Consider the following 13,068-nt stretch of genomic DNA (forward strand, 5'->3'; position numbering starts at 1 on the left):
CTCAGTCAATCACTGGTTTCCACACAGGAAGCTGAGCTGCCGGTAACCTCTGCAGTGTGTAACGGTGACTTAGATGCCAATCAGGGAGAACATGTAAGACCCTCGCTGCCTGTCCAGAGATTCTGATTGGTTGCATCGAATGATCCTGCAGCCTGCTATTGATTTATATAAGTGGTCCCGCCAGTGACCACTGTTGTCTTGTCTTGCTTACAGTAGCTAATGATGTCCATAAATGTATTCCAGTGTGCATTTTAAAGTTTGAAATTACTTTACATGGTAGATGTTGCTTTGTCACAAGGAATTGATTTTAAAGTTTAGGGTGCTTTATTTGTATTTTTCATGGCTCCTCATTTTTGGATGTAAACAGCAGCTTCATTACATAACAAGCATGGCATTACTTAACTGCAAATGATGGATGCTAGTTCATTCAGGGATCCTCCCTACCTGAATAAACTAGCAAAAACTGCTTATCTGGGGAATAATTATGTGGATGGATGATGGATCCGGCCTTGATACTGACTGTGTAGAAAAATGTGTGAGGATCAATGCAGAACTTACTTTCAATCCAAAACAGTAGTCTTGGGTTTTAGAATCTACAGCGCACTAGGGATACACAATGTAGATTATTTTTCTGGCCAATGCTGATAATTACCTGCTTTTCATGGCTGATACCAATAAGATAACTGATCGATTAATATTTTCGTGTTATCAGCACCGATATTCATTGTACATCCTTAATATTGATGCTAATAGTGATACAGCTGCAATATTGTGTTTTCTTCTGTTTTTTTAGGCTGCATCACAGCTAAGTGATATAATTTCCTAAACATATTTGTTCTTTCCAGGTGACTTAAATGAACAGTAAATGCCTCAATTTGCTTGGCCATCATAAATACACTAATAAAGATACTGATTTATTTATTTATCACATCACTATTTAATCATTCTGATCAAATATTGTCTGAAATGGATTCTTTTTGTTATGTAACATTATCAGTACATTGGTATTAATTATGTGAATTTGGAACCATCCATCAGCTCTAATTTGAAGTCATTGTTCAAAATTAGTTTAGACTTTATTTGACAGGGAGAGTTTATATTAGTAACATTTTTGAAAACATGCCTGAGTTCATCAGAAAGTGTGTACAACGAAAATATACAGATTCAACAGAGAAACATAAAATCAACAATACACATTAGTACATTAGTTGACAGTACTTAAAGGTTTTTTCAATCACTTTACTCATCCAGACATCCTGATGCATGTTAGTATGACCCATAGAGTCTCATTTGCCACCTTTTTGGGAAATATTCCAGGTGGAAATAAACCAGAATTGCCCCTTAAGGGCACCATCCCAATTTCATGTATTACTGAAATCAAATTGATTAAAAAGCATATTTTAACAAATACGATTGAAAAGTTACAGGACCAGATCCAGGCAAGATGAATGCCATTGTGGTGTTAAAATTGTTTATGAATGACATGGCTTTGATTCCTATGATTGATAACTGCTAAAACTGAAACTAAATGCTTTGTCTCTTTTGTCTTTGTGACTCAGTTGTGCTAAAGTCTGTGCTTCCTGCAGCCATTTTGTGAACGACAGAGTTGCTGTAGCTTCATGAGCAAGCCTAAAATGTTTTCCCAAATTTGCTCTGATTGCTGCTATCCTGCCCCTCATCCATCCACCTGTTTCTTTCCTACCTCTCATCCTTTGTCTCACTTTAATCTTCCATCCATCTGTCTGTTCATCACCACATACCTTCTGTAACATCCACACACACCTTTATTAATCTCTAACTTCCCTGCCTCAGCCACATTTAATCCATCCTTTCTGCTCTCCTGTTGTCATTTTATCCATCCCCACTTTCTGACATGATTTCTGCTGTTCGTGCAGCTAAAAAACGGAAGCGAGATCAAACTGGAGCCTCTGTCAGCCTCCCTCGTCCGCTCTGTGGCAGCCGTCACCTCTCAAGCCTCCGTCACCACGGTAACCATCACGCCAGGCAGCAGCGGCGATGATGACAGCCACCGTCCAGGGAAGTCCACCGCTGTCCCCTACATCCCTGCCCAACAACAGGCTGCCAGCAGCACAAGTAGCCACCAGGAGAGGGCGTTGAGGTATTTCTCCATGACCCAGAGCGGGGACCCGGGCCACTCTGAGTCTGAGCTCAACTCCTCCCCTCTCCTCCCTGAGAGCCGAGAGAGAGTGGGGGCTCCTCATCCTCATGCCTCCTCTGCTAGTGGTCACAGGCAGCAGCAGGGGGAGGTGGCGGAGGAGGAGGTTAGGGTGAGACAGCAGGGAGGAGCCAGAGAGGAGAACCAAGACGGCAGCAGTAAGGGAAAGCCGCACTCCCCCGACAGGGACCGGGACGGCAGGCAGCGGCAGCAGCATCCTCAGCACTCTGCTGAGCCCCTGCCCAGCTGGAGAGCCGCAGACACAGACTCCCAGGAGAACAAGGAGAGAGCAGAAGGAGGAGGAAGAGGAAGAGGAGGCTACCTGAGAGAGGCGGCTCACAGCTCCTCTACACAGGAGCAGGAGAGGAGCAGCGGCTGGACCCAGCCTGGCATCTCAGGTAGGAGAAAAGAGATGGAGAGGAGTGAGGGAAAAAAATAATAGAGGTATGAATAGCTGAGGGTGAAAAGAGGGGTGTGTGAAGAGACATTTAAACAAAATGGACATTAAGAAAAGAAAGAAAGGGAGTGACAAAAAAGAGGAAGCTGTTCTGATTATCCTCATTGTCTTATGCAGCTCCCACGCATGGTTGCTTTGTGCCGGCTGCACACACACTTGTCCCAGCTGGGGGTATTTGATTTGGCTGATACAGAGCGCGAGGGAGAGAGCGTGTGCAGGAGAAACAGACGTCTGAGGCTGCATCTAATTAGCATATTTTTCCATGCATTTGCCTCGTGGCTCCCTTTGTCTTGAAAGAGGAAGCCCTGTCCTGACACGTTGTTTGTCAGTTAACAGACGTCAAGGATTTTTTTTAAATCGAACTGTGTGCGCTCACTGTCATGGCCTATAAATGGGCTGTGGTCCCCCTGCACCATTATTACGCCTGTGGGTTTAGCCATGCTACAGTATAATGGGGCCTGACCTGTTTCTTTATGTGCTAATGCAGAATGTGTCTCGGGGTGGTCTTTTCCCATGCATGCACACAAAAAGATGAGAGAGTGCAGAACAATCGGCCGGCACTTACATGAAGCAGGTAGAGGACAGCAAGGACACAATGAAAGCCTTGTCTGCAGGCTGCACTCTTATTTAGTTCTGCATGAGTAGATCTTCACTAAAGTCTGCTCTATTATACTACAGTATCATTAGGCTGGAGGGACTTGCATTGACTTTCACTAATTCCCTGGGGATCCTAACACCAGCCCTTACCCTGACCTTAACAAAAGACAAGACCTAAGCTTTAAGATCTAGTTGTTTTGCTTGTGGGGAGCAATGTTTTGTACTCAAATTGGAGATGAGTCACAAAAATTTATGAACAGATTTTCATCCCCACAGTAGAGCTGAACTATTAAATTAATCACCAATTATTATGATAACTGATTAATAGGTTTTAATGGGTAATTTAAAAAAAAAAAGTCCAAATTCTCTGATTCCAGCCTCTTAAATGCGAATATTTTAACAGTAAAGTGACAACTTTGCGTTGTGAACAGAACAAGACATTTGAGACACCATTTCTGGCTTTGGAAAACAATGCTTGACATTTCCCACTATTTCTGAATATTTTATAGACCAAACAACTAATAAATCAATCAAGAAAATACTTGAAAGATGAATTGACAATACAAATAATCATTGGTTGCAGCCCAACCCCACTGAATCAGTAGTACAGATTCATACACAATCACCTCATGCAGAATACACAGCAAGCTTGTATGATACTTATCACATTTCTTTCCTTCAAAACTAGCTGCATGTGTGCATGTACACGCATGTGTTTCAGGGATGCTGAGTACTGGTTACACAGAGGGTTTATGGTAATCAAACCATAATTAAAGATGAATGTAATGGGAAAAATTGTGCAGGTGTCAAGACACTGATGAACCATCACATCCACACTGCTAATCCAGCTGGGAATGTTGCATCTCTCTCTCCCTCTTTTCCCTTTCGTCTCTCAAATTGTTTTATTAGTATTTCAACCTGCTGGAGGAAGGTTTTAAAGGTCTTTTACACCCACGTTACACCCACACGGGGCTTTTTACTTTGACTGGTTTAGCTGACCTTCTTCTCAGCACTTTGTGGGTGTATGAAAACTGTTCTTGATTGACATTAGTTGATGTTCTGCTTTGGATTTTTGTATCTTTTAGGGTTTGATAAGTTACATGTTTAAGATTGTCCTTAGCAAACTCTCAATAAATCCAGTTAAAGTGTAATGCATACTGTACATTCTGTGTATAACATTAAAGCCTCTGAATCCCCACACAGGTGTTTTCGGGTTATTCTAGCTGATTAAACCTCTGCTCAGGTTGAAATTGAAGCCTGAAGCTGAAGCTTTTAATGGGAATCTATTCGGTAACAATCAACAAAGCTATCAGGAGACTCAGGAAGTTGTGAGTCAATCACAGTCCTGAACAGAGGTCTCATCAGACAGGTGAACTAAAAACACCTTTGTGGGTGTTCACAAGCCACTACATTTTCCTAAACATACATTCTTCTTTTTGTTACATATTTGTTTCAATTTGAGGACAGTTAAATTTTACACTTATTATCTTTAGCGTGTTATTCTTTTAGCTTGACTTGTATTTTTGTATTCTAAGTTTAGTGAAAACACACCAGCTTGGGTCAGCTGAGAAAATAATGTTAGCTTAAAAAAAAAACCCCGAACGTTTGCCTAATGGTATGTTAGCATTTCAGGACGACTCTTCTACAAATGTTGCTTAAAGTTCGATGTGTTTTTAGTGGTGATTGTTGCTCCACGTGGTTTACGAATAGTCTTGTCTTCCTTGACATCAAATGTGAAATTTATCCATATGTCTGTTCTTCTCTTTCTCACAAATGTTGACATTTCTGTGCAGTTTATGAGCAGCAAGTGCATGCTAGTTCACTTTCCAGGTAGATACTTGGTAGTACTGTCTAGTTGTGGGCATCTAACCTAACCTAACACACAAAGAAATTTGTCCGATTTTTATTTGTTGTGTCAGTAGATTTTGGTTTTGGTTTTGGTCATCATAAATTAGTTTTTATTTTGTTATCAAGCATCAGTTTCGGCTTTAATTATACTGAGCTCTGTTTCAATTGGATGTCGCAGTTTCAATACTAGATCGAAAATTAAGCAAAATGAGCTTTCAATTTCAAGAAATGAATTGAAAGGCAGAATCTGCAGTTCTTCCATTTGTTTTTTTTTCCACCCCCGCCAACTTACAGCATCCGGTGCCTGTCTGAAGACAAAATCAAATTGTGATAAAAAAAAAAGTCATATTGAATCATGGTTTTGGAGAATCACGACTCCTCGTTCCAATTCATAATGAAAAACACATAGTTACCAGTTTACCTTTACTTAATAAAAGACTGATTTTAACACTTGATACCTGATTCTAAACAGTAGCAGACACAGAAAAAAGTACAAATAATGTTGTGGATGTCACATCTCTGATAATACATAAATCATTGTGACCAGTAAAAGTTAATCTCAGACCTTGTGACTACGTGATCATATACTGTATACTTTCCTTTCAGATTTCCTGGATCATCCTGCACCGCTGAGGCCTCTGATAGCAAAAGTTTCATCCAGGACAGTGTCTCACATTTCAAGCAGCCAACAGCAGCAGCAGCAAACCAACATCCAGCCTCCTCCAACTCTTCCCAAACCTTTCACACAGCAGCCTCCTCCAACACTACCCAAACCTCCACTCGACCTCCAGCCCCAGCCGTACTCCCAGCCCTCCCAGCCACCACCAACACACCCCAAACCTTTCACCCAGTCCCCACAAGCCCAGTCAAAACCTCAGAGGTTCGTCCAGCCTCTCCCTAAGCCTTACCCACAGACAGCCCCCCAGCCTCAGCCCAAACCCCAGGTGCCTCCACAGACACCTCCCAAACCCCAGTGCTTCCCCAAGGCGCTGGTCAAGTCCCAGTCCCTGCCTCTAGACCACAGCGAGGACCTCAGCAGGCACAGTGTCCATTCTGGAGATCTGCTGTCCCCCACTGATTCTGGAGACCAACTATCCGACAGCATGTCCTCCAAACAGATGTCCATCAAGGAGAGGTGAGTGACAGCTGAAGGTTGGAAAGTGATAGATTGTAGATGTTCCAGTAAACACAAGTTACCAATCAGATTAATTGCTGCCAGTATTAAGGTTGGCTGGTTAATTTGCCAAGGACTGACACTGGCTGCCAAACACACTGATTTAACATCATTTCAAGATGACAGAAATCATTTGCAAGAGTTACAGAAATCTAAACTGGTGCACTTTTCTGACACCCTCAGAGACAGTTTCTCATGATGTGCCTTTGCAATACAGGGCCCATTTTGTTTGTTATTGAATTTTACTGGATGATTGACCAAATTTAGACATTGCAATGACTGTGATACAGTAGAAACCACTCATAATGATCACCTGCTTATATGGATTGCAGAGCTTAGGACAGAATCATTCCCTAAAAAATGCTGCATAAGTAATTTCGCTATAGTAATGCAAGTAGTCCGCTTACACTCAAACTCAAATCTGGTGACACTGAGTAAATCAAATGCATTTCCTATGTCTACCAGTAGATGTTGGTGGTTGATAAGCCATACCTAACTATGTATTTTAGAAACAAGTTATGGCTCCTACTGAACAGATCAAACTCTCTTATGTCACAGTGGCAAAGATGACTCTTTAGTTCCATTACTAGAATATTTTCATCTTACTTAAAAAAAAAAAAGAATCACAGTTTCTGCGTATTTGTATAAACATTAGTTAGCTGTGCATTGGACACAAACTGAGCAGCTCTTTTGGCATTTTGTATTTCTCCTTAATACCTCACAGTAACCCGTCTGCTTCTGCGGCTGCCTCTGTTTGCTCTGTGCACGTTGAAGTCATGACAGGATTTTTTTTTTTCATTTCCTCTGAATGAAATACGTGGCCTTCTTGAAGCTTATAACAAACTGCCAAAAACGAGATGCAACATCAAAACTTGTTCCTCAGGCAAGTCATCTCAAACAATGAAGAGATTTTTTAGTGATGGAGACACAAAATAATTTGAAAAGCACCCATGGTTGAAGCTGCCCTTGCAAACTGGATTGATAATTCCCAATCATGAAACGCCTCCCTTGAGCTGGAACCTTGGTGAGGGAGAAGGCACAAAAATTGGCAGCAAGCCAGGGAGAGGACAATTTCAAAGTTAGGAGACTGGCTTGAGAAAAGAAAGAGAAAGAACATTACACAAAGCTGAAACAGCTATACTCTTTTGAAACAATTTAGTGGATATAGTGAAGCTGTCAGTTTAATAACTTTATCTTCACATAATAAATATACAAATGTCAGACAGAAAAAAGGGTTATAATAATCAGTTTTGGTTTCACTGGGCACCACACAGACCGATCAGCTGCTCCCCAACGGCCATCAGATGTTTGGATGAATTTCCAACATGTCAGAAATTTTGGTCGCCTGTTGTCAGGCTCTTGCATAGTTGAAGTAGAACCATGAGTTGATTCCCCGAGGTCAGAGTATTTTTTTCTCACTGCACCTGAACAAAACGGCAAAGAGCACCTGAAACTGCCATGGCAAAATGATGTATCATGTAATTGGAAAATATGGACATCAAAATATGGTTACTAGCCAACTAGCCAAGCCATACTGTCTTCCTAGCCACCTGTAAGTCCATATACTATGTCAAGGCCTTTTTTTTTCTTTTTTAAGAAGTTTGGCACAGATGACCAAGGCAGCAAAATCCTACAGTGTATGCCAAGTGTTTTAGTCCAGCAGACATCAAAAAGCCAAAATCTGGTCAATATTCATCAGGAGGGACGAGTCAGGCAGTTTTTTCCATCAATCACTTCACACATGAAACGTGACGAGAAGATGTGATCGGTGGAAACAACAGCTCTAGTATTTTCATTTCTAAAAAAAAACATACACGTTGTTGCCATCACAGTGACTTCTCAAATAAGGTCTCTAATAATAGCCTGCTCGAAACACAAAGGCAGGAGTAACACGCTCCTTAAAAGCTAACACCTTGCAAAGCTGCAGGCACAAGTCAACCTTGATTACATTCACAAAGGTGAAAACTGAGGTGTCAGCAAAGATCACACACTGACAGAGATTTTTTTTTTTGTGGGTTGGGTGAGAAGCCAGTGCCTCATAAATTTGCAGTGTTTGACAGAATGAGGCAGAAGTCACTGTCTGCCCTCTCTTGCAGTATATAGGTTTGTTCCACCCTATTACATTTTTGGAGGTGAGAGAGATTCATTTTTAGCAACATTGTGTTTCTTCTCCCAGCCAGCAGAGCGCTGTGTGTACTGGAGAAATCCTCTGAGATTTGGCAGATTCCTCCAAATGCCCTCATTTCTGCCCTGTCCACAGTCAAGCTGCAGAGATGATGACATACTTTCTTTTACCCCTCAGCCATCCGCTATCACTGCTCTATAGACCTCTTTTTCAACTGTCACGTTTGCTGGCTGGAGAGCAGAAATCTCTGACCTGGATTTTCAACCTTGAAGGATTTTTTTTTCTTGTGACCTTCATGGAAATAATGAAAATGCAGTTTTTGTTCCCTTTTATTGATTATTCTTTTAATAATAGCAAACATGTTAGCAGTAGCAGAGCAATTCAAGAGGTCCAAACCCATTACAGCAAAACAATATTTACAATAAAATTCACTGTCAAGTGCATTACTTCCTATTGGTCTTTGCATCATCCTTGTCTTTTTTAATGTATGATATTGGCTTTAAATTGAGTTAAGTTACTGAGCTATTGGTGAAATAACAAATGAACAGCTCGCATAATTCAGGGATACACTGTCCACTTATTTAATCTACCAAAGTTGTGATGTTTAGATGTACACTGTCATAACATGTTTGACTAATCTCAGAGCACTATGATGCAGAATTTAAACCTCTTAAAATCCATTTCTCACTTTTCCATCCATTTTAATCGTTTTAAGGTTGGAAAAAAAACTTTTTTGCTCAGTTTTATTTTATTAGACTTTATGAGACAGATAACATTTCATTAAATCATACAACTACAGAAATGTGTGATGTAATTTTAGGTTTTGCATTTTGGACATCATTAATAGCATGCAATACCAGTTCCACAAACCAGGACTAATTGTGGGCATGACACTCTGTCTATGTCTATCAGACATTATGAGACAGAGAACATTTCATTAAATAAACGTTTACAGAAAAATCAAGAAGTCCAAGACATATTTCCATTCCACCCTGTCTAAGAGTATCACATTTATTTTGTATTGTAAATAATAGATATCAGAATTATTGAAACTCAAGACTCCACCATCCTGAACCTGGGCAATATATTAAAACATTTCAACCAGTCCAGCCTGATATTATTTGCCAGTATATTCACATATAACATGCTGATAAATTTGCTCAGGTGTGTGTGAAGTAAACTAAATGCATTTTACCAAAACCATCTTAGCTCCTCTTTCCACTGTGTCAGCAATCACTAACTCTGGTTTGGTCAAACCAATTACCCAGCTCTGTATCATTCCATCAGATGGAAATATCCTAGATGACTTGTTCATAATTTTGTAAACATTTCGCCCCAAATTCAACCCAGCATATAGTATTTTGTACCCACTGGTGGATCTGTGAAATTGATGTGTAATCAAGACCAATCTCTGATTAAACTTTGTTTTGTTTTATGTCAGAGTGGCACTGCTGAAGAAGAGTGGTGAGGAGGACTGGAGGAACAGGATCAACAAGAAACAGGAAGTGGTTAAGGTGGCGTCCACTGAGCAGCAAGCTCAGCTATGGGAGACAGATCAGACCACCCAGAAGAAGGTCAGTCTTAATAATGGAAATTCATTGTAATAAATCATATTCATACTCACAGTAACACTGCCATACACACAATATATATTGTTCTGAAAAAATAACATTTTATCACACATTCCTGGTATCTCCAAAGAAATGTTTTTAAGCCCTGTTATCATCAAAACTGGTTAGTATCACCTCAGAGTTTATCCTTTTTTCCAGATCACTTTATTCTCAGTGTTGTCCATTATAGCAAACGGTACAAGCAGCAATATAAATGGGTGCTTGCCCAATTTGTGTCACTGATGTAATTTAAGTTTTTGGATTTTTGACATAAGTAATAACAGAACAGTCCCACAAACTGGGCCTAAAGTGGGAATTACTTTACATTCTGTAAGACTTCTTGGTTGCTGTAATTATGATATTTTCAGCCCAGATGTGCGCTGTGGCTCAGCAGTACCACCTGTCACAATAAGTGCGGTGTCATACAGGATGCTCTGCATGTTGTCATTCTTCCTCAGCCTCTGTTCTTTATTTAATCTTTGCCAATTTTGTTTTCACATTGCTTTGAATAAAAAGGTTGAATGTAGTTAGTGGGTCAAGAAGACCTGCAGTGCAATGGATAATTTTCACAATACAACTTCAAATATTTACTTCTGATTTTGCTTTTAAATGAGCAGTTTGTTTGTGTTGTTTGCTATAATGGACATCATTGTAAAGCTGTGTTTAATAGTGATTCCTGAAATCTCTGCTGTGCAGCTGGTCAAAACTGTGAAAATAAAACCCAGGTTGAAATTAATTTTTATTCTTTTCACCCTGTGCTATTGTGTTATTGTCTTAGCGAGATAATATGTTAATATTTTTGAATTTAAAAAAGCATATGTTTATAAAAATATTACACTTCTGGGTATAATAGTTTAACAGCTCTACCAAACTAACCAGAGAAAACACAAGTTCCACATTTCACTAACCCCCCTCCATCCTTCATGGTTGCCATGCCAGCTCCTTTCCCCGCTCTTTTAGCTAAGTGCTCCTTTCATTTCCTCCTTTAGTCCATCTGTTGTTTGAGCTCAGTGGTCCAGAATAATGTAGCATCCAGGCCCCCATAGGCTGTAAACCAGGAAGCATATGGGACAGTCTGCTTGTAGAATTAGCAGTCTGGGGGTTTGGGAATAGATTTTCCTTTTTTACAAGATCAGATTTGGTTAAGCTTCAGGCCAAGTTTCAATAATGAATGAAAGCTTATTTGACAGGGGAAATGGTTCAAGAATCACTTATGTGTATTTATATGCATCTCTATTGGTTTAACCAGCAGCTAGAATAAAAGTTATAAGCTCAAAGAAGCTCTAATTTCAGGATTTACACTTTTTACTGCAGCTCATCTACTTCACATTAGTATTCTGCTGGGTGTAACTGCCTGCTTAAACCCTGGATGGTAATCCTCCAGGCAGTCTCACCCCTAAACCCATTACAGCAACAATGGTCGGCCCCCCCTCCCTCCCTCTGATCGAGCACTTCCCCTGTGTTTAACCCCTCAGGAGGAAGGGGTGGTTGTTCAAGACTATTCCGCTGTGTCTGTGTCTGAGCAGCTGTGGGTAAGACCCGCACACCAACCCAAACCAGTCGGCTTCGTGTGGGACCTGTGTTGTCCAGTCACAGCTTTTTTGTGGACTTTGTGTGATTGCTTATCCTTGTGGCTCTTTGGGAGCTCTGTGCCATCTGTGATGCTGCTGAAATGGTGGGATGGTCGATGGAAGGTTGCTAACACTGGAACTTTTCTAAGCTTTCTTCAGCTTTTCTGTCTTAAAGGAACATTCAGTAATCCATTAACTTCAAAGGAAACTTCCCTGAAGAATGTTAAATGTACTACAAGGACTTTTTAATTGGTTATGAAACAGTCTCACTTTAATACCGATGCACTGTATGACCTACATTAGCAAACAAGACCATCAGCGAAAAGATTGTCTTTTTCTATATAGTTAATTGTTAATGACTGCTACCAGGTCGGACTCTCCTTGAAGTCAGATGACTTTTTATTGTTACAGATCCACTCCTTCCATTTTCTACCTTCCACAATAAAAGCCCTAGACATATACACTGCACAACTGCTTATAAGATAACTTAAATTCACCATTTTACCATGATATTAGGACTTCAATGAGACAGTGCCTCTTCTTCTATCTTCTATCTGTTGTATTTCCAGCAGATTAAACATGACACAGTGAGTAGAACCACTTTGCACATTTAAAAAAAACCTGAAAGCTTTAAATTACTTGATTAAATGCTTCAGGATATGTAAACACACATCTAAACAGATCAGTTTATTTAGCATCCATGTAAACAGTTAAGTTGGATTCTGTAATCAGAATGATTTCAGTCTAGTTGAAAAATTGTTGTCCATGTAAATGCAGCCCCTGATGTTACTTTTTCACAGCTTTTTTTCGGCTTGAAAACAAAATGTGTTGAGCTATAGACCCGTAGTACACTTAAAATAAATCTGAGGGGGAGCAGCGGCTGCTGGTTTGACTCCTGCCTGCAGCCCTTTGCTGCATCTCGTCTCCCCTCTCTTCACCCTGTTTCCTGTCTGCTCTTCAGCTGTCCTATCCAAAAAAAAAGCCCAAAAACATATCTTTAAAAAAAAAAATCTGAGGGAAGGTTTGAAAAAGTCAGTCTTTTCGCTGCATTTTTCCTGCAACATACTAGATCTTTTTAACTTGAAAGATTACTCAAATTAAATAATCTGAGCTCATAAAAATATAAGTAAGTCATAAATATGACTTTGTATTGTTTAAAAGAGTCACAAGCTAAAGTGATTGGGAACAACTGCTATAGATTCTATTTAAAGATTGTACAGATATGTTACATTTTAAGACTAACTATTACTTAATGCACCTTTAAGCTTGAAGCTGTGTTTGCACTTGTCCTGCACTGGTAATGTAATATGTGACCTTTCGTGCCTGTGACAAGCTGTGCCTGTCTCAACTTACAAAGTATCAGAGGAAAAAATGCTTCAACAGTTTACTGCTTTGTTTCTAACTATAAAGATTACTATTGTATTTGAAGGTTTTTTTTTTATTATTTTAATACTGTTTAGGGGGATGCATGGGTCTTTTAATTAACAAGCAATCAATTTAACTTCTCTAA

General features: G+C 40.0%; 1 protein-coding gene across 4 annotated transcripts in view; it reads left to right on the plus strand.

The window, feature by feature from the left end:
• The window catches only part of LOC146318031 (supervillin-like), a 64,064-nt gene that overhangs the window by 32,914 nt on the left and 18,082 nt on the right, over positions 1-13,068 (plus strand). For all 4 annotated transcript variants that reach the window (XM_084731351.1, XM_084731349.1, XM_084731348.1 and 1 more), the window contains 5 exons: positions 28-93; positions 1,896-2,574; positions 5,685-6,213; positions 9,819-9,951; positions 11,463-11,519. In XM_084731351.1, the coding sequence (XP_084587477.1) occupies positions 28-93; positions 1,896-2,574; positions 5,685-6,213; positions 9,819-9,951; positions 11,463-11,519 (1,464 nt within the window). The remainder of the gene's footprint in view (positions 1-27; positions 94-1,895; positions 2,575-5,684; positions 6,214-9,818; positions 9,952-11,462; positions 11,520-13,068) is intronic.

Source organism: Lutjanus erythropterus, chromosome 12, assembly GCF_056507025.1.
Source record: "Lutjanus erythropterus isolate fLutEry1 chromosome 12, fLutEry1.hap2, whole genome shotgun sequence".
Classification (NCBI taxonomy): domain Eukaryota; kingdom Metazoa; phylum Chordata; class Actinopteri; order Lutjaniformes; family Lutjanidae; genus Lutjanus; species Lutjanus erythropterus.